General features: G+C 42.8%; 1 protein-coding gene across 1 annotated transcript in view; it reads left to right on the plus strand.

Annotated features, from left to right (window-relative positions):
• Positions 1–507: 507 nt before the first annotated feature.
• Positions 508–19,386, plus strand: part of pparab (peroxisome proliferator-activated receptor alpha b) — a 32,174-nt gene continuing 13,295 nt past the window's right edge. The window contains exons 1-3 of the mRNA XM_061076376.1: positions 508–715; positions 13,017–13,265; positions 16,891–17,054. Of these exons, the coding sequence (XP_060932359.1) occupies positions 13,058–13,265; positions 16,891–17,054 (372 nt within the window). The 5' untranslated portion in view covers positions 508–715; positions 13,017–13,057. The remainder of the gene's footprint in view (positions 716–13,016; positions 13,266–16,890; positions 17,055–19,386) is intronic.

Raw genomic sequence — 19,386 nt, forward strand, 5'->3', positions numbered from 1 at the left:
TTCCTGAAGTAATATCAGAAACTACATGTTGAATTATGTTTTCATTGTGTGTACACTAATCATGTTTAAGTTAATGCATTAACGTTAATTCGTCATATTTTTTAGCAATAAAGCTTTGCTAAAGTGAATTAAATGACATGATATGAGAGAGGAAGATGATGGTGTTGATTTGAGGAGGCTCATATGAGGTCAGGTGCTAATATCACCATCCTGTATTCATTCAGTACAGAATCAATGTCTCTGATTATCACATCATAATAAATCCTATATGTTTTTCCCCATCGTTCTGCAGCAGCACCTCTCTGTCGTCTTTTCATTCATATTTATTGGGACATTTATTAAAAGCACTTTTGATTCCCGTGACCTCCCCCAACCCGGTGGGCCTGTCACCACGGCGAGGGGGCGTCCTTCTCCCGGGGACCCGCTGATTCGATTGGCTGAAACAATGGGTGTGTCAGGGGGGGTGTGGGCTTCTCCTCTCCACCAGCTGTCAGTCATGGCGTCACTTCCTGCGGGTGTGATCGCCGTGGCTCTGCTTTGTATGGAAGTGCTGGGGGACTTTTGACAGCGGCAGCGCTGAGGGGAAACAAACAAGGACGCGGTCGGCGGGTCGGCGGCTCTTCTTCACCCTCCTCCTCCTCCTCGCTCCTCTCCCGATCTGGCACCGAAGACTCCCGGGGACATGGCGGCTTCGGATCGGGCTGTTTATGGGAAGGTAGATAGTCTCTTTTCAGCCTGTTTCTTCCCAGAGTGTGTTGTTGAGCGAGGTGCACCCCCCCCCTGCAGCGGGAGCCTGTGAGGGAATGTGGCTCCTGCAGCCGCAGCGCAGCGCACGGTGCAGCCGCAGCTCTGCAGCCGGGACCAGGACGCGCATACCCGGGGTCTGTGTGCATGCAGCTGGGCGGCAGATCCATAAATCCTCCTTCAGGTTTGCAATAACATTGTTATTGTGTGGAGAGAGGGTGCTGATGCGATTTCAGTGTGCACGCCTGCGCAGCTCAAGTGGCCCTGGCTCATCAATAGACAATCTCTCTATGATGTAAGCTCTTCATCAGTGAGCCATGCACTCGATACAAAGGCTGTTTATCTGCCTGCTGCAAGAAGAAGCTGCACATGGCTCTTATGTCTCTGCTTAGCAGGTCTGACAGTGACGATGGAGGCTCCATGTTGTGCGTAAATTGAGTTCTGGTTGCTAGAAACACATCCATAACACCTGCATGGGGTCACATGACATGGAAGCGACTGAAAGAAATATGATTGGAGAAAATATCAGAAGCACTCAAATCCAATTAAAAGAGCTCCGTCTAATTTGTCCAGGTAATTAATACAACTCAGCATTGGTTTGCAGTCAGTAGGTCACATGACATGGACGCAACTGAAATACATGTGACTCTATAAAATGCTTGGGCAGCACCTGTTGTAAATCTGCCTGTATGGAATGGACTGTTTGCTTTCCCTGTGTTAATGCCCCGGAGGGACCTCATAATTATTCCCTGTCATTCGTGAGCACTGCCTAAAATAAGCCTAAAATATACTTTTTTTTACAAACAGTCTATGTTGGAGAGTAAAGTTAGAAAACAGTGCTCATCCTACCTGGTTTATCTGCAACAGAGTTTTGACTCACCTGGTGTTATTTTGTCATACATGCAAGTTCACGACTTCAAGTTGTCTAATTCAGGTAAATACATGTAAATCATTAGAGCAATAGAATGAATGGTGAGCTTTTACTTTGAGGGGAATTTACCAAAGAGAAACTTTAAAGTAGACATTAACAACTCGGCCCACAGACTGAAGGCACACTGCCCCTCCCCCATTGACCACTGGTTGCTTGTTTATAATATTTTTCATTAATATTGAATGTATTGCGTGTCCGAATTGCACCAAATTTGACTCTTCACTTCCAAGGCCCACAAAGAAGACACATGCCAAGTATGACGCTTCAAAGTTGAACAATTCATCATTCTAGAGTCCTATAAGCCTTGGAGACAGGTTTGAAATATTCACTATCGGCATGGAAACAATATATTTCAACCATGCTTTTAATCTGCGTCAGGCACTTTACTGGATGGATGGAATGGTTGAAGCAGTGGTGAATATAGCTGCAGGTGCTGCCTGTGACTCCTGAAGCATTTCACTCTCTCTCTCTACCTCTCTCTACCTCAGTGACTCGCTCCCTCTCTCTCCTTGCGCTGAACGTGCACAACTTCTGTTCCTCACAGCTAACAGAGGGGAGTTACATAATTATTCATTAATCAATGAAGCAGTAGTGTTTACCTTGTGTGATGAACGAAGTTGAGAGATTACCAAACACTTTACTTGTCACTGTTGCATATGGTTCATGAAGGAAGAAATGCATAGTCACAGTGAATAATAGTGTTTTTTACCATGTGAAAGCTGTGGGCATGGCATTCAACACCTCGACTTGTGCTTTAGTCCCTCATTTAAAAAGAACCGATGGCCTTGTTTCTGTTGAAGGGAAATTTGACCCAAATCCTATACATGTCCCATTCCCCCAAGGCAATATAGGTTTGCATCCTTTCTTTCCACACAACTAAACCGGTCCTATGTGTGATTTCAGGTGTCTACTGTTTTAACTGTTCCCTCCCCTCAATGTCTTTTTAAGATTAAATGCCGTCAGTTCATAAAAGGGTGAAAGAGTTCCACAGTAACATCCCATCACCGTTCCTTTTTACAACCTCCATGTTTTATTATGATTTTTTCCATTAGGAATCACTGGCTACCACCGTGAGACATTGTGTGATTATGGTTTTTAATGCACATGGTTGAAAGAGACTCACATTTTCAGCGGCCGATTGCAAAGTGCATGTGGAGGTCAAGCTGTCTGCAGACACGTCTTCTAATAGTGAGACTCTGAGAGGAACTGAAGACAAGTTCTCTATTCCGCACAGTCCTGCTCCGAAAACATACACATCAAGATACAGCTCAGTGCTCTGTACCAAACTTTTACTTGTATTTGCTGACCCTTTAAAGCCGGTCTCCACAGAGATGTGGAATTTCCCTCAGGACCAAAGGTCTTCAGTCAGAACTGTTTTTACTCAGTTTATCAAACTGGTGAATATGGCGGAGAAAAACCCTGTAAGAATTCATGTGGACTCGAGGTGACACGTTTTTTTTTTTAAAGAAACAACAGTGAGTAAAGCCAACTGAAAACACAACATTGAAAAATGCAAAAGTTAATACATTGAACACTGAGATAATGCTAAATCCTAGTTATAAAAAAAATAAACACATGGAAGTAAATATGAAACCTTTTGTGTTTGTCTGAACCCAGTGTTGCGGGAGTGCCCTCTTTTATTTCCAAGTCTTATCACAGCTCGTAATTCATCAGACTTTACTATTGTGATAGTTTGAGAAATGCAATGCATTTAAAGATAGTCTTATCTGCCGTGCACAGTGCATGAGACAAACTGTCAGACCTGACTGTTCAGGCAAGTGCTTGTGCTGCTTTAAGTGAGCATTAAGGAACTTGCCCTGCAAATTTTACATTTTTTTAAAATCTCCTGTAGCTGGTTTCTCTCTGGCTGCTGCACTCGGACAGTGTTGTCCTCCAGAAACCTGAAACCGTTCATGAGCTTCTGCACTGCTGCATTCACACCCAGAAGAGAGACTGGCTTCTGAAGACAGAAACAAGAGTAGAGTCCTCATTCTATAGCATATATAACATAAGGGTTAGGCAAGGGATTACTGGGCTGCCAATATGCACCATATAGGCAAAGTCAGAAAGTATTTCACACTGGAAACAAGTGATTACTGTAATAAAATCCATATTATATCTGTAATATTATAACTGTCTTTATCCATAAGGAAGGGAGAATATGAGAGGGTATATACTTTTCTTCTTTCTTACATTGTTTGGTTGCTTGTCAACTTTGTGCTGATGAATGAGTGGTCACTCAAAATTATATGCATTATTACTCGCTGTTCCAATCATGTGACCTACCTCACTCTCCACAATCATCTATAATACACACCCACCCTATTAGGTGGTCTATTTAAGCTGATTTCCCCATCATTCCCTTTACTTGCACCGGCTGCCGCGTCAGTATTCCTGCCAATTTCTTCAGCCCCTCCACCACCACAGCATCCACTTGTAGGCTCAGATGGGGGGTTATAAATATTCGCTCATCACTCCCATCACATCTATGTAATCATATCTGGGGGCGTGATTGTGTTGGCGCCTAGATGCTGAACACTAACACGTTGCAATAAACATTTGAACGTGAGCTCTCCGACTGATCTATATCTATAATGCAGATAACAACATTTTTAATTAGTAATGCATTTTATTGTTGTTTTATCCACTTTTACAGGACCTTGTAACATTGTTGAGGAAGTTATTTTCTAATATGCTTGTAAAGATACAAGAAAGGGTCCCTTGCCAGCTGAACATTTTATCACGTGCCTGTGTTTTTGGCCTGTAAAGGTTTATTGAAAGTATGTTAACAAGCGCTGAGTTTCATGGACCCTTTTTTTTCAAGTCCAATACAACATATGGCATAAGAGTGCGAGAAAAAAATGTTACCACTGTGCACATTGTCTCCAGAAGGCTTTTCCAACTCTTGTAACCAGCAGAGATGAATTATACCACTGCCTATCAACTCTGCACTTCTGGTATTTGTCACTTGTGAGAATAACCCCAGAGAAATCCGCCTGTACAGCGGGGGGTCGAACTAAGGACTGGCGCTTGGGTTGTGTTTGAACAAACTGTTTAAGGCTTCTTCCAACTACTTTTTATGTGTTTAAAATCATGTGGTGCATTTTTAGGCTCAAAGGAAGTCATGGAGTCAAACTCATTTGGACACAGGAATAAAAACAAATAATCTGTCTGACATATTAAAGGTGTAGAGGCAGGTGTTCCAGGAATCTAACCATCATTTAGTTTGAAGCCTTAAAGCAGCATTAACAGTGAAAAGGATAAACCATCTCCTCCAGGCAGCTGAGTTGGCTCCATATTGGGCTTCAGAGGGTAAACAAGGCAATGCGTGACACATATTTGTGCATTCAGTTGTAAATTAAAGCATTTTTCTTCTTTGTTTTCCATCATTAAGATGCAAGATGAATGGATGCTGCTGTGATTACTTCCCATGTATTGTAAAATCCCAGCTAACGAGTATTTTGATGTCCGATAAAGCTTCAAACCCATGGAGGTGTTATTCAAGCTGCACTTCCTGGATCAAATTTCACCTTCTCCCTTGCACCTGTAGTAAAACACCCACACCAGCGTAGGTTTTTTCTGCTTCTCTCAGTCCAAAGTGTTTTTCAGCTCAGCGAGGGCTGTCGTGTCTCTTTGCAGTCATGTCTAAGGTGTGTTTGTTTCGCAACTGGTGTCCTCAGTGACCTTCACCTGAGCCAGGTCTGCTCCTCTTTGAGCCTTCCTTACGCTAAACTCTTTCTGGGTTGAATAGGATTGGGTGCCCCCCGCCAGATTTACAGTAAGCAGCTCTGGACAGGAGATTGTCTGCCCTCATGATCGGGAGGCAACGCTGTGTGTAAGCTGAGTTTTGTGCCTTAAACCGTGAGGGGACATGACAGGAGGATTTGACAGGAGGACTTGGACTGGTGTCGCTTGTAAAGGAATGTCTTTCTCACTCTGGCTCTTTGTCTCTCCCAAGCCTGTGTTTCAGGTTTGCGTGCCACATTTTTTCAACATCACCTTTGTCGAGGACAGACCCATTGTTGGGAGATTTACTCTTTCTCGTCAACTTAACGTTGAAGCAATGGTGTCTGATCCTCGTCCACTTGAGCCGCGGCCTGTAGAAATCCTCATCAATTACTTACACCCCCCCCTGCTGGTCTTAGCTACTCTCCCATTTTAATTCTATTACAGACAAAGCCCACTGTCTCCCGGCGCCGTCAGAAAATCCTTCATCTTTTATGACCTCATTTTACTTTTGATTCTTATTGTACACAGCCAACAAACAAGGCCTCTGAAGTATTCATGGGGTGTCAGCTTTGCTTGAGTAGGTGAAGCAGAGCTCTTTGACACTTTGACACGGAATTCACAGCGTTTATTAACATGACAGATGAGCATGCCAGAGGTCGAGGCAGGGAAAAGATTGTTTTGGATTAAGGTTACTATTTCTGCCACGGCGAGTTAAACCGACCCTTTCAGATCTTATTGAGAAGCAAACAGAATGAGACAACTGTATCGTGTGATTGGGTGTTTCGAATCAATTATTATTCTATAATGCAGGAGTTTGTGGCTCTTGGACAGACTTACAAGATTTTCATTTTGATTCTGCGCTGCACATCAGAGTCCTTTTGGTCTATTTGTCGTATACACCGTGACCCTACTCCAGTAGCTGATGACCGAGTCCTGTCACCAGGCCTGTGTGCTGCACGTCTCCCCACAAACACGTGGGCTGCTCTGGCAGCCGGCAAGGGGGAACTCAGGACTCCAGTGTCATGCTGGAAAATGAAATAAGATACACACAGCTGTCAGAGAGAAGACGAACTGCTCCCCGCCTCATGTTGTTCTCATCTCAGTTTTGGGTGATTTTCTGTTCTCTGGCACAACTCCCAACCCCATTGTTTTTCATTATTAATGCCGAAACTCCCTCAAAACAGAAAAATTCTGGAACAAGCCTCATCCCATTGTCTGCTGTCCTTGTGTCTGTGTTGTCAGGGGATGAAGGTATTGTATCTTGACAGCCTCAGGGCACAGGGCTACTGGTGGAGAGGTATGGACTCAGTTGAACTTTCCCTTCTCTTTGGCACCAGCCATGATATGTTCATTTTGCTGATCACACATGCAGTATTTTTATTTCTGGAGCTGGTATTGATGCGTGGAGCATATTTGCACTGGACATAAAGTTAAAAATTGCCTGTCTCTGTATCTTATCCTTGAAATGAGCACAAGTATATTTCATTTTGTCAAAGCCATGTTGACATTTGTTATCTGTATATCAAAACACGAGCATGGAAAGAGGGGAAAGCCGTCACAATGATAGTGTAGGTCTTTTTTTATGTATTTAAGGTGTTGTCGCTCCAGTTAAATAAATGTAAGGGCAGTTTTCTGTCTTGTCTCCATAAACCTCCATCTGTCTACAGCTGACACAAAAAAAGGCAATTTCCACACTAGTCATTTCCAGCGTGGATGAACCACAGAGAGGTTTTGTAACGGTTGGTCCATGTCACTGATTTGGAAATAAGCAGAGAGTGGCAGCCAGGAGCCTGCACTTGGCAGAGAGCGGAGGTGTTGCTTAAGGACAGCCTTGTTAGCTGTGGGTTGATTTTCGCAGCTGGAAACAGCGAGGGCCGCGCCTGCCAGGCTCAGCTGTGACTACATGTAACACTGCTGCAGAGAGTTGAGCTGGGGCCGTGCTGCGGGTCAAGGTTACACAGCAGCTGTGGCATTTCTGCACACGACCTCAGATGTTGCTGACACATCAGGACTCCATTCAAAGCAGAAATAATGTACAATCGTCTTAATATCATTTAAATCTAGCATATTGTTACACCTCACTCAGGTACACTGTCTTCCTCTTGTTGTAAGTTTTATGCTTTTAAACACTTCCCATAAAGTTTTTTGTCAACATGTTTCCTTTTAGTAGTTTTTTTTGTATTAAATATAATATTTATTTATTTCTGTTATTTACTTGGGGTTTGAGACAGCTGGTCAAGTTAAAGATACTTTAGAATTGTCCAAAGAAATGTATGTAATTACAACATTTTAAAAACATGAGCCTAAAAGATCCCTATTCTTGAGTTGCGTGTTGTTGATGGTCACATGTAGGTGGTCCTCCCTTTAAAGTACAAGTCTGTGTGCGATACCATCTACGCACCCAAATCCAGCTGTCTACATTTTCTATATTGACATGTTTCCCAAAACTGATTATCCCATATAACGTTTTCTATGATCTACTTTTCACCCTATGTATTCTATTGTATTTCCCTTTGTTTATATTCGTTGACTAATTTATACTTTATCATCTTTTTACTGGAATTATCTTATCTCATCTTCCTGCGGCAAGCATGACCTCTATTTTTCATGTTGGCTCCACATCACAAACAAGCACTATCCACCACATAATGCTGTGGGGAAGTTCAACCACGCAGCGTGAAGGGTCAGGTCACTGCAGACCTCTAAGGTCACATGATACACTGTCACACTGCACCTCCTGCAGTGTTTTATGGTCAGATTGCATGTGCGGACATTTAATTATTATTTTGACACTTGACACGCTGTCAATGAAGAGGTCAGAGTCCGCCGGGGTTTATGGGACTTGTTTTATTTCTTAACTCGCTGCAGCCGTGGGTGTGGAATATGCTGACAGCCAATGATGGATCTTCACGTTGTTTAGCCAATATGTTAATCCTACTGGTATACAGCTAAACAGTGTATGTTGAATGCGAGAAATTGAGGTCACAGTCATGTAATGTTAATCATATCTTCTTTCAATGTAAATTGTTAAAGATCCTCAAAAGGTCTCCTGGTATATTCAGTTCCCGAATAAGAACCTTCAGATAGGAAGTGATTTGCGCTGCCTTGGCCAGTGGGTTCAGAGCACAGCCCTCCACCACCCATGGTTCTTGCTATGTTTGCCGCTGCTACCTACAAGAAGCTACCTGACTGTCAAAACACACCTGACATGGCTGCTAGACTCAAAATGAGTTTTCCATGATGCAGCTCTCCTCCAGACATCTCCACACACATGTAAACTTGTATCGTAAATGTCTGGAAACTCACACACACAAGCTTTTCCTGCATTGTGCATTCCCTGCCTGGCTCGTTGAGTTTATACTGGACGTGTGAGAAAGTGACTGAAGCGTGATCGATTAAGGCTCCATGCTCACCAGCAGTCACTTCAAAGCAATATCAATCTATTGGCAGAAATTAATAAAAAATAATCCTATTGATGTTTACACTAGTGTGTAATAGTCTAAATTGGAGGAATAGTTGTTTTCTTTAAATACTTTATATTTACATCAGGAGTGGGTCCTCTCTACAGGGGCCGCCATTTTTCTTCAGCCGTCCAACCTGGACAATCTAAACACCTTTTGAGTTGTTATGACAACTGAAGGCTGCCTGAGGTTCTCTTTCATGTTTGGAATGGGGGTCGGTGAGGTGAGGGGTAAACCTCTGCAACATTCATAGCATGCATTTGAAACAAAAAATGGAAATTACACATGATTTATATATGTAACTTGACCCGGTGTTGAGGTATAAGTGATCTGATAGCAGAGTGATTGTAAGGTTAGCTATCATATATGGCTCATCTGTCCGAGGCTGCAGCTCAAGTCCAATGTCAATCACTTCCCTGGCCTGTACTTTGGCCAATCTACATAACGATAAGAGGGCGCCGGCCAGCATATCTGTCCCTGAGTGATAAGGGTTCAAACGAGTGTTTACTCTGCGGGCACGGTCCAGGCTGAGCTCCTAAGAGTGAACCATTCAAACAAAAGGACAGGCGGAAGCAGGGGGGGGGGGGGGCAGCCCCATCAGCCCATGTTCCTACTCTTAGACCACTGGTCTGCCCTTCTGGGCCCCTTCTTCTTACAGGCCTGTATGTCAGGCCACAGGATGGGTTGGTTAAACATTAACATGAGGTGCACTCTTTTTCACACACTCACAAGCACACACCCACACATGCATACACAGTGAACAACCATACCAACTCTTGGAAAGAGCCGGTGTCATGTTGTCAGGGATCAAAGTTGCACGGAGGACTGAATTTATTATTGTTATTATTTATTTGTCTTATTGTGTTTTCTTATTTGATTACCTATAATTACCAACCGTCTTTCAAAGATTGGTAGCAATACTGGTTTTGTTATTACCACATCACACAAATAGTACATGAGCAAACTTCCCTTCCCTGCCAAGATATGTTCTCTCCTGAACTTGGAAGCATGAGTGTTTTCATCATGTTGTTTTTCCATCCTTTTGGTCTGCTTCCAGCTTTATGTCCGTTTCCTTGTCATCGTACTCATTGTTATTCTATTTGTCAAGCATGAATCTTTACTGGACCCACAGAGACAATAGTTAGTCACTGAGACTGAGTGATTATATTCCTCTGCGATACTGTGAGGATTTGCATAATATATGCCACGTGATCAGATAACATGGTCCTTTTCAAGTACTTATTGAGTGATATCACTAATGAGGCTGTCACCCTAGCAGGGCTGCTGGTTTGCAGATCTCTGTCTTGAGGATCTAGCTCTTTCGTAAACTTTCTCTCTTACGTCCTTTTCTGTTGGAAGGCTGTCTGCGTTTCCTGCTCAGATCCTGTTTATCTGCCTCAGCCAGGGCTTAGTAGCTGCTTCAAAGCCTGTCTGTCTAATATAGGTCTTGACTGAGATGGTGGAGGAGGGTAATAGGGGGGCTGGGTGACCACTCAGTGCAGAAATCCATCGGACTGTATGGATTATTAATGCTCCACTCGGACATCCTGCGTTAGTGTTACAGACGTGCGCACAGTTAAACCTATTTTTGTAGCAACTAAAAGTGGGACTCATTGATTTTAAAGAGAGATTGAATTCAAGAGGTAGCAGTGTCTTCATGTACCCACCCTCCATGAACCATGGCATCGTCGGCCTGGAGGTCTTTTCTCAATGTAACCCTCATCCTTGCCTTTTATACTCTTACCCCAAAACTAACATGCACATAACCACATACAACCTTGCTCATCTCCCATTCACTGGGCCCAGAGCCCTTGGCAGGCTTGGTTGAGTGAGCACATGAGTCGTCTTGACCTATGGGACAAAAGTTTGCTGTTTGTGTAAGAACGGCTGTTTCCTCTCTCCCTCCGCCTCACTTGCTCATTCTGTCTCACACATCGCTGATAATGGCTTTGTAATGTAGCTTAACAGACATTCTTCTTCACCCTCTCCCAGTCTTCCTCTGTCTTAATCCACTAGACCTATGCACTCTGTAGCTAAGTAGCTCTGTGTGTTTACATTGTCGTTGTGTATGTTGGTGGCAACACAAGGTGACCTTGGTCCACCTCTTCTGCTGGTAGGGGGTCATGGGTTTAGAATAGAACTTGTGTCATGTATGTTATTTAAATAGAAAGTTACGCATGACGTGTGTTGACACAAAGCCTCACTCTGCACTTTCCACTACAGACTGATTCATATCTGGACTTATTGATCGCACCAAATTAAGTTCCTAAATAGTTGACAGGCACAAGTTCGACGTTAGTTAAGCTGTTGCCAAGAGGCCTTTTATGTTGGACTTGAAGCAGTTTTATAACGAGACAGTGCTGAGTGAAGTGAGTGTATGGAACAGGATGTCCTCTAAAAGAGCTGAAGGTCAGGAGCAACAGGCTGAATGCTAAAGAGGTTTGCTTTATCCTAGCAGAGCTAACACTGCTCTCATTCACAATTACGAGTGTGTTGTAGAATGAGTGGCTCACTAAAGCTGCTCGCTCACGTGCCAGACTTCTCTTTGTGACGTCAGGACGGTTAGGAATCTCCAGGGTCCTTCAGATTCAGTTCTGATGATGACATTTTCTTCATTGCAAAGTGGTTTGCTCCGGACATTTTCCAGAATATTTCCTATCAGACCCCCAGTAAATATTGGTATGTGTCAGAGTGATCCCATGTGAGAATAGAGAAGGATATATCTGGAAAATGGCTGTGTTGATGAACCAAGATGTCAATTTTACAGTTGAGTTTCAAAAAATGTTGATAGAGCCCAGTGCCTGTTTTAATGTGATTTGTGCAGCTGAATTTGTACATTTTGTCGTTTGTCCCAATGGTTCCAACCCTGCATTTCTTGCATTTGGCAATGCATGAGAATCCCATGTATCTATTTTATTTGCCTCTTGCACTTGAAGCAAAGCTATATCGAAATGATCTTTACTTTCTGTAGCTACTTCAAACCATGTATTTATGTCATTAGACCCTTTAAATAGACTCACACTTAACACTGGGGACAGAAATGTTTTGAGCATGCAGTCAGTCTCTTTTATTAAACCGTGTATAGTGCCAATGGGGCAAGTTAAGGTTAAACTAAAGGCGTGTGAGGGCATGGAACGGCTGAACAACAAACAGCTGCTATCTCACAGCCGTACTGCCGCCGTCACCCCCCCTTTCATGTGCTTATTACTGTGGGGCCCCGATGGAGAAGGCTTACCGAAGATTGACCCAGTTTCCACGCAAACGTATAAAGTTTGAATATGCGATGTAGGGTCCTACTGATTGTCAGTCTTAACTTAAGCCAACAAGGCAAGCCCACTTCTTAGTGCTCTATGTATCCCCTCTGCAATTAAGCAAAATCTCACCCATCTACTGTACGATCCAGGCTGTCATGTCCCCTCTAGTACACCCCCTACCCCCAGCCTTCCTACCACAACACAACCTAAGCCAACCCATTGACCTACATTCATTCCTCCACACGTCTCTGCGCCTGCCTCTGTTTCTCTGCGTCCTCTGTCCCTCTGTTCCTGCACCACTATGAGGTTTGTGAGGATACGGTTACTGTATTTTGAGCGGACAGCTCAGAGGAGTGGAGTGTGTTGTGTCATAAGATACTCCATGTCCTTCATTCCCCCATTGGCTGCTGACCAACTCTAGCAATCCACCTCACCTGTTTATATGCATGGTCACATGTTACATCAGCCCCACTGATAACACCTAAATGTATTCACTGGTGTTGTGTTTAGTTATGTGCGCTGAAAGATAAAGCAATGTTGCTTTGTACTGTTGATGTTATAAATGACGTTATCAGTTTTGCGTCATGCTAGTGGTATGGCTTCATGGATCGAAACGGAATTCATGAGGCCCTGCTGATGAATCTCCATGACTGTTCAGATCCTTTTGCTTTTCCATTATTACCACCATAATGTTGATATTTGTGGTATTTAGTGCAATGTCTCAACAACTATGAGATGAATAAGTAAATCCTCACGGAGCTAGAGGATGTAAATTCTTCGTAACCAGGGGTGCCTTTAAAATGTATTATTGTCTTGTCTCTGTTTATCTGCCTGTCTGGGTGTCCATTGCACCTCTTTAACCTCTGTCTCCACCCTCCTTCTGTTCTCTGTCTCCAGTCTGATGATTGAAGGTGGCGGCCGCTTGCTCCGCCACGGCAATGGTCGACATGGAGAGCCACTACCATCCCCCTTCTCCCCTGGAGGACTCGGTGCTGGGAAGCCCCCTGTGCACCGATGACGACTTCATGGAAGGCATGGAGGAGCTCCAGGACATCTCCCAGTCCATTGACAACGATGCCCTCAGCTCCTTCGATGTCCCTGAATACCAGTCCTCCAGCAATGGCTCGGAAGGGTCCACTCTCCTAGGTGAATGGGGTCTTAATGTCATTGACCTTAAATATTTCTTAAGGATACAATAATGTGTTGACAACAGTATATGGGTTGCTTCCACACTGTCATTTCACTTTTCAAAGTTGGCTCAGCGTACTTGCTTTGCTGTTGCTGTTAGATCTGGGGTCCCCCAGTTTAGCCCCTTTTCCTCTTATTTCCTCCATCTGAATGTTCAGAGAGGAAACACACTTGCTTTTCTAACCATTTACTACAAGGCTAGAAACCTTTGCATTTTCCATTTCAGCTTTTGCATCCCCACTGCCCATTTCCAGCCATTTCCCTTCCTTTCCTTATCTACCTCCCATTTCCTATACACCCTTGTTTTACCTCTCTGTCCTCTTCAAGCCTTCTTCTTCTCACTCCATATCCGCAGAGGAATTCACACATTCCTCAGCCGCCATGCTCCACCTCTCAGGAAACATCCACTTTGCGGCTGTGTTCCCTCCTGAATAGAGGTGTCATGGACAAGTGGGAAATTTACGCCACGACCAAATTAGGCAACAAGGGAACTAGCAGTGAACAGTGTAGAGGATACTCATGAAATGGGAGAATAGAGGGCGTTGGTGAGGGAGATAAAGAACAAAAGAGAGGGTAGCGTTGGGAGAAGGCATCACGGAAAGATTTGATGATGTCAAGGAAATATCACTGGGATGGTGTTTAGGAATCGTTGGTGTTTACCAGTGTTAATAGCAGGAGACAGGAGCAGGAGAAGCCCTGACAGGCTGCGCCTCTCCACACCCATTTGAAACATTTGCACTTGCAACCGACAGCAACAGAGCTCCACGTCCACTGCCAAAATCTGCCCATCCCCATTCTGGCCCCTCTTGACTAACTTATGTGGCTTCACTTAATGCCACTGTTTTGCAGGTGGAAATGGTGGAAATGGAAAACTGATGGGAAGCCTTGTGACCTGTCTTCCATGAGGAAGATCAGTAATAATTAGGGTTGCAAAATTCCGGGAATATTCAAAGTTGGAAACTTTCCACGGGAATATACGGGAATATACGGGAATTAACGGGAATATACGGGAATATACGGGAATTAACAGGAATAAACTGGAAATGTTGTGGGTAATTTATACTAACTGTATTTACCTTGTCATATACAGACATAAATATAAACATTTTGTTTTGTCATAGGCTGATTTGAGCCCTGAGGAAACTTTGGGCACTTGACTATATGCTTCTGCATCGTTGTGTCATTCTTAACATAGGTCTTTGCAGAGTATTTGCAAATGTACACAGCCTTTCCTTCTACATTGGATGGGGTGAAATGTCTCCACACATGAGATAGTGCACGTGGCATTGTTCTGTAGAATAAGATGAGAAAAAAGTTTGTAAAAAAACACTAATGCAATGCCAGAGATATAAATAGTTAGCCAAACAATTGGATTCGTCTGTAAACATATTTTACAATTGATGGATAAATGAATGGAAATAGGCTAGATGAACAGATGAACAATCCTCAATCAGCATGCTAATATGTTTTCCCCATTAATATCATTGAAACTTACCTGACTAGTCCTGCACACTACAGCAGGCCTCAATAGCCCTGCTGTAGAGTGAAGGATGCTGGGAGTTATCTGTGCATGTGATGGAAGAATGCACAGTGGAGGGTTGAAACTCAACGTGCAGCGTGTGCTGCATTCCATACATCTTTAAAATAGTGTTTTGAATGATGTTTTTATTGCTCAGCGTTTAATTTGCGTATTTTTTTTTTTTTTCAAAATTCCCGAGCTAAAGTTCCCATGGAAAGTTTCCAGAAAGTTTCCAGAAATTTACCGGAAACTTTCCACCCCTTTGCAACCCTAGTAATAATACTCCGGCACTGTTATTCTTGTGGCACCACACACCACATACAGCATTCTAATGACGCTGAATGAATAGTCTCTGCAGTGCAATGTATTTCATCCACATGCAAACAGCGTTCAAGTCACTAAATTGGCGATATTTACTTCCAAAGTGCCAATTTTCGAAAACATCAAAATCGTGTCTAGCCTCCCTGTAAAGCGGAACTGGTTTTGGAAACAACGTCAGAGCTGATTTTGTGCATGCCCACTGTTGCTTCTTGAAATGAGCGTGTAGTAGAAACAACGACAACAATAGCGGCTATATCTCATTGAGCATGTTCTTCTCTGGCGGTTTGATTGATTGTTAATTAGGACCTTATTGCAACCTACTGGGCCGGCATGCTTGTTTGAGCGTTTTTAGTCATATTTGTTTCTGGACGGAGATAGTTTGTTAAGCAAAGATCAAGTAGAAGGAGTTTTTTTTAAACGGGGTGGATAATATCAGTTAAAAAGATATCGACGGTAATGTTGACAAGGCCCTGGACAATCTCTCCTCAAAGGGGTCAATGGGTTGCGCTCAAAAACCGTGCAATTACGTGGTATCCAGAATGACAAAAGTACGGACCCTAAAGACCCATAAGATGAAACAGATGTGAACACAAGATAATTATAATGGTGGGAACAAGGTAAATAAGTTGTGCACACAGAGCTAATATCTGCTCAGTAAAGACATGACTGGCAGATGCTTTGAAGACAACACTCAGTTGCATTTATAGCTTTTAAGAGTTTGTTTGTGATTGAAACATAGTCCCCCTGTCGGCTGGGCCTGTTGTCAATCCTGTGTCTCAATTCTGTATGACATTGCCAGGTGAAAGAAAACCTGATTAGCTGGGATTTCTCCATGCTGTGGTACAAATCTGGTGTGTGCATCTGAGTGGTTAAAACACAAATATCGTAAAAAAAAAAATAGAATCTTTTGGGACTTCAGGGGCTGCGTATAAATGGAGCTAGTGAGTGAAGTTCAACTACTTCATGCATTGCTGTCTCACTTCTGCACAGCTGGTCAGTCACAGCACACAGCAAAATCAGGAGTGTTAATTCAACTCACAGAGTGTTAAATTTAACACTTTTTCTGAGTTTATATAATCCTCACGGATTCTGAGTTAAAATTACACTTTGAAAAGTGTTAATATTTTAACTCTTTAATAGTGATAAATATTTGACACCCTTGGTGTTATTTTATGACACCACACAAGTGCACCTTTAACTCTAAATTGTGTTATTCCCTTTCACTGTGAGTGTTAATTTTTAACATACATAGCATTATTTTATGACACATTAAAGTGTATTTTTAACACTAAAATGAGAACGAGGGTCAGTCTCACACCTGTTTTGATAAAGAGACCCGAGGGATTTTGTTATGGTTCATTGGGTGCAGCCGAGAGAGGAACATGGCTCCTCCCATATTTTATGATCAACTCCACCTGAAGTGAATCTAACTCAGTCACAGGTGTTAACATTTAACTTGCTTGATTGACAACGCTCGCAGAGCTTTTTGATCACTACAGGTGTTAAAACAACTCCAAAATCAACACCCACCAACTCAAAAATATTAACACTGAAAAAACAACACTACAGATTTTGCTGTGCATGAAGCGATCCCTAAAGTCAGATTGTCCGTTTCAGATGCTGTTTGAAGGATACTGATTCCTTTGGTCTACATCAAGAGTAGTGTTTAGAGTTGTGTGCATCAGTTGGCATAATACTGCATATTTCTGCATGTTTATCAAGCCATGTGTGTGTTTTTTGTAGATGCCCTGACGCCGGCGTCCAGCCCCTCGTCGGTTGTTTACGGGATGTCAGTGGGCCAAGAGGAGTTCTCGTCTACCTCCTCATCGCTCAGTCTGGAGTGTCGAGTGTGTGCTGACCGCGCCTCGGGCTACCACTACGGAGTCCACGCCTGCGAGGGCTGCAAGGTGAGACCGAGATAAGCTGCGCACACAAATGATAGCGAAACAATTGGCCGTAAGGGCTCATGTTAGACGGTGGAGAGAACTAGACCAATGTTATGATTGGGGACTGAGCATTCTGAGGACTGAACCTGTAGCCAGGTTTTCACCCATGCATCTACCTTAACGTCCTTCTCTTCTCTTCTTTTTTTCTTTACCTTGAATGTGTTATATTACTGCTTTCCTTCTCCCTGTCAATAATTCTATCAATATCCATCAATTCCTTCCCTCCTGATCCAGAGACCATGTGTCTTGTGACTTATGATGACTCCAAAAAGAGTGAGAAAATACCAAGCTTGGCTTTTGCACGTGGTCACCCAATGATCTTTCAGTTAATCGTTGACCAGTCATTACCAAGGCTGTAAGTGCAGGACGAAGATTGTGTTACTTTTCAGCCTATTGTTAGTGTCTTTGAATGTTTTCACATTTTCATATATTTTTGTTTCTGAAGTCAAAGTAGCTACTGAATCCAAATTCCTGTTGACACCTATACACCTAGTTAAGACCCATGTATAAGCCACACATCAGTGGGAGTCATGATGTCATTGCTCCATCAAGTCAACATGCTGTTACATAAACTGTTACATCAGAGCAGCAGCTCACTCAAGTATATAAAGTAGAACAATGATTATGTTTTAGTGTTTGTACAGTTGTGGATATACATCGTGCTTCAGTGTATCAATACTATATAACAGTCCACATGGCAGAGTCAATGTTGTGTGACCTATGCAGAGTGAAGTCACAGGGCTGTTAAACAACAGGTTATCAGAAAAGTCAAGGTACATTAGTGTAGTTTAGCATCTACCTTTAGGAGGGAGTCATTAAAGATGCATCTATCAGTTGTGACCAATGACATGTCAGAGGGTCAAGGTGAAGACAGCACCTTGACCCTTTTGCAACATTAGGTGGATAAAGTGAAGTCAGCATTTCATGATCGTAGCTCTACTATACATTGTGTCGTATCTTCAGCAATGTCCAACGGAAGACTTTCTCTTTTCCAAAGCTTTTTCCATATTCAGATAATCCTTATTAGACCCTAACCCATCTTGGCATTTGCAGCCCATGTTATCAATCTCCCTATTTTACTTTATTCAAGATGAAGCTACGAAGTTAAGTTGCCGAAAAAGAGTCAAAACTTATTAAACACTTAATAAACCAATTGATCTACTTCAGAAGATTAAATATTAGAGCCACTTACAGGGGTACATTTTTTGATTTTGAGAATAAAGTTGCAATTTTAGGCACTGTGTCGTTCGAGACGCGAAACATAAGAGAATCAGCCTGCGTTAGAAAAGGGATATGGAGCATTTTTTTCAGTATCGGGACTCAAATAAGATTGTGTAAGAAACTGGGTGTATTCCAAAGAAAGAACCGCAAGGACTAGGCAGAAATTGCCTCTTTTATGTAGAAGAAAATAGTTTTAAAGTTTGGTTGTGGTCCATTGCATCTGTGTGGTATGCAAAGTTGTTTTGTAGATTCTCAAGAAACAATGACATTAATAATCGAGATTTTGGATCCAGAAGGACTACTCCAACGTGCACAGGTTGTCTATATTGTTTGATCCGATTATCTTTTCTTCATTCTCGTAACATACTGACTTTTTTCTTATTAAATTACAACTTTTTTCCCGCGATATTATAAGTTTTTCCTTGAAATCTCGGAAAACCGATTTTCTTCAATATGGCCTTAAATACACTGTTGTATCATCATCAGGACTGTTGTGATTGTCCAAGTACAAGTAGTCTTGTTTAAAATGACATACATACTATATGAATATACAGTACAGCCTCTGCATGTGACTTGGTTATGGAACAGTAAGAGGAGGAGGCTGACCTCTGTGATGTCAATACACAGATTCTTTACAACCGTGGACACGTATGAAGTCCATCCGCCATGGGTTCCAATTCTGCCCTGGCCTCTTGTTACCTCAGGTTTGGGGTTAGTGGGTGAGAGTGCCAGCCACACTTACTTAACATGTGCACACATGGTTGTAGCATGTCTGTGTAATCTTGCCTGTGTGTGTTCCAGACTGTGTATATGTATTTTGGCACTCTGGGTGATAAATGTCATGAAGCAATTCCCCTCAGGCCAATTTCAGCCCAAGTGTCCAACCACAAGCCTGTAGCTTGGGCCATGTCTTCTTCAGCAAAGATTAATGTTTATTTTTGTGGAGGTTGCTTAAGCGAGGGGAGGGCTGGCGGTGAAATTATGGATCTGATATTGCCATGCGTCATTCTAATGTTGTTGCAGTTACTTGCAGTAGTCGATGACATTGATGATTAAGCTAACGTGCGTTTTT

This window comes from Limanda limanda, chromosome 8 (genome assembly GCF_963576545.1).
Source record: "Limanda limanda chromosome 8, fLimLim1.1, whole genome shotgun sequence".
Classification (NCBI taxonomy): domain Eukaryota; kingdom Metazoa; phylum Chordata; class Actinopteri; order Pleuronectiformes; family Pleuronectidae; genus Limanda; species Limanda limanda.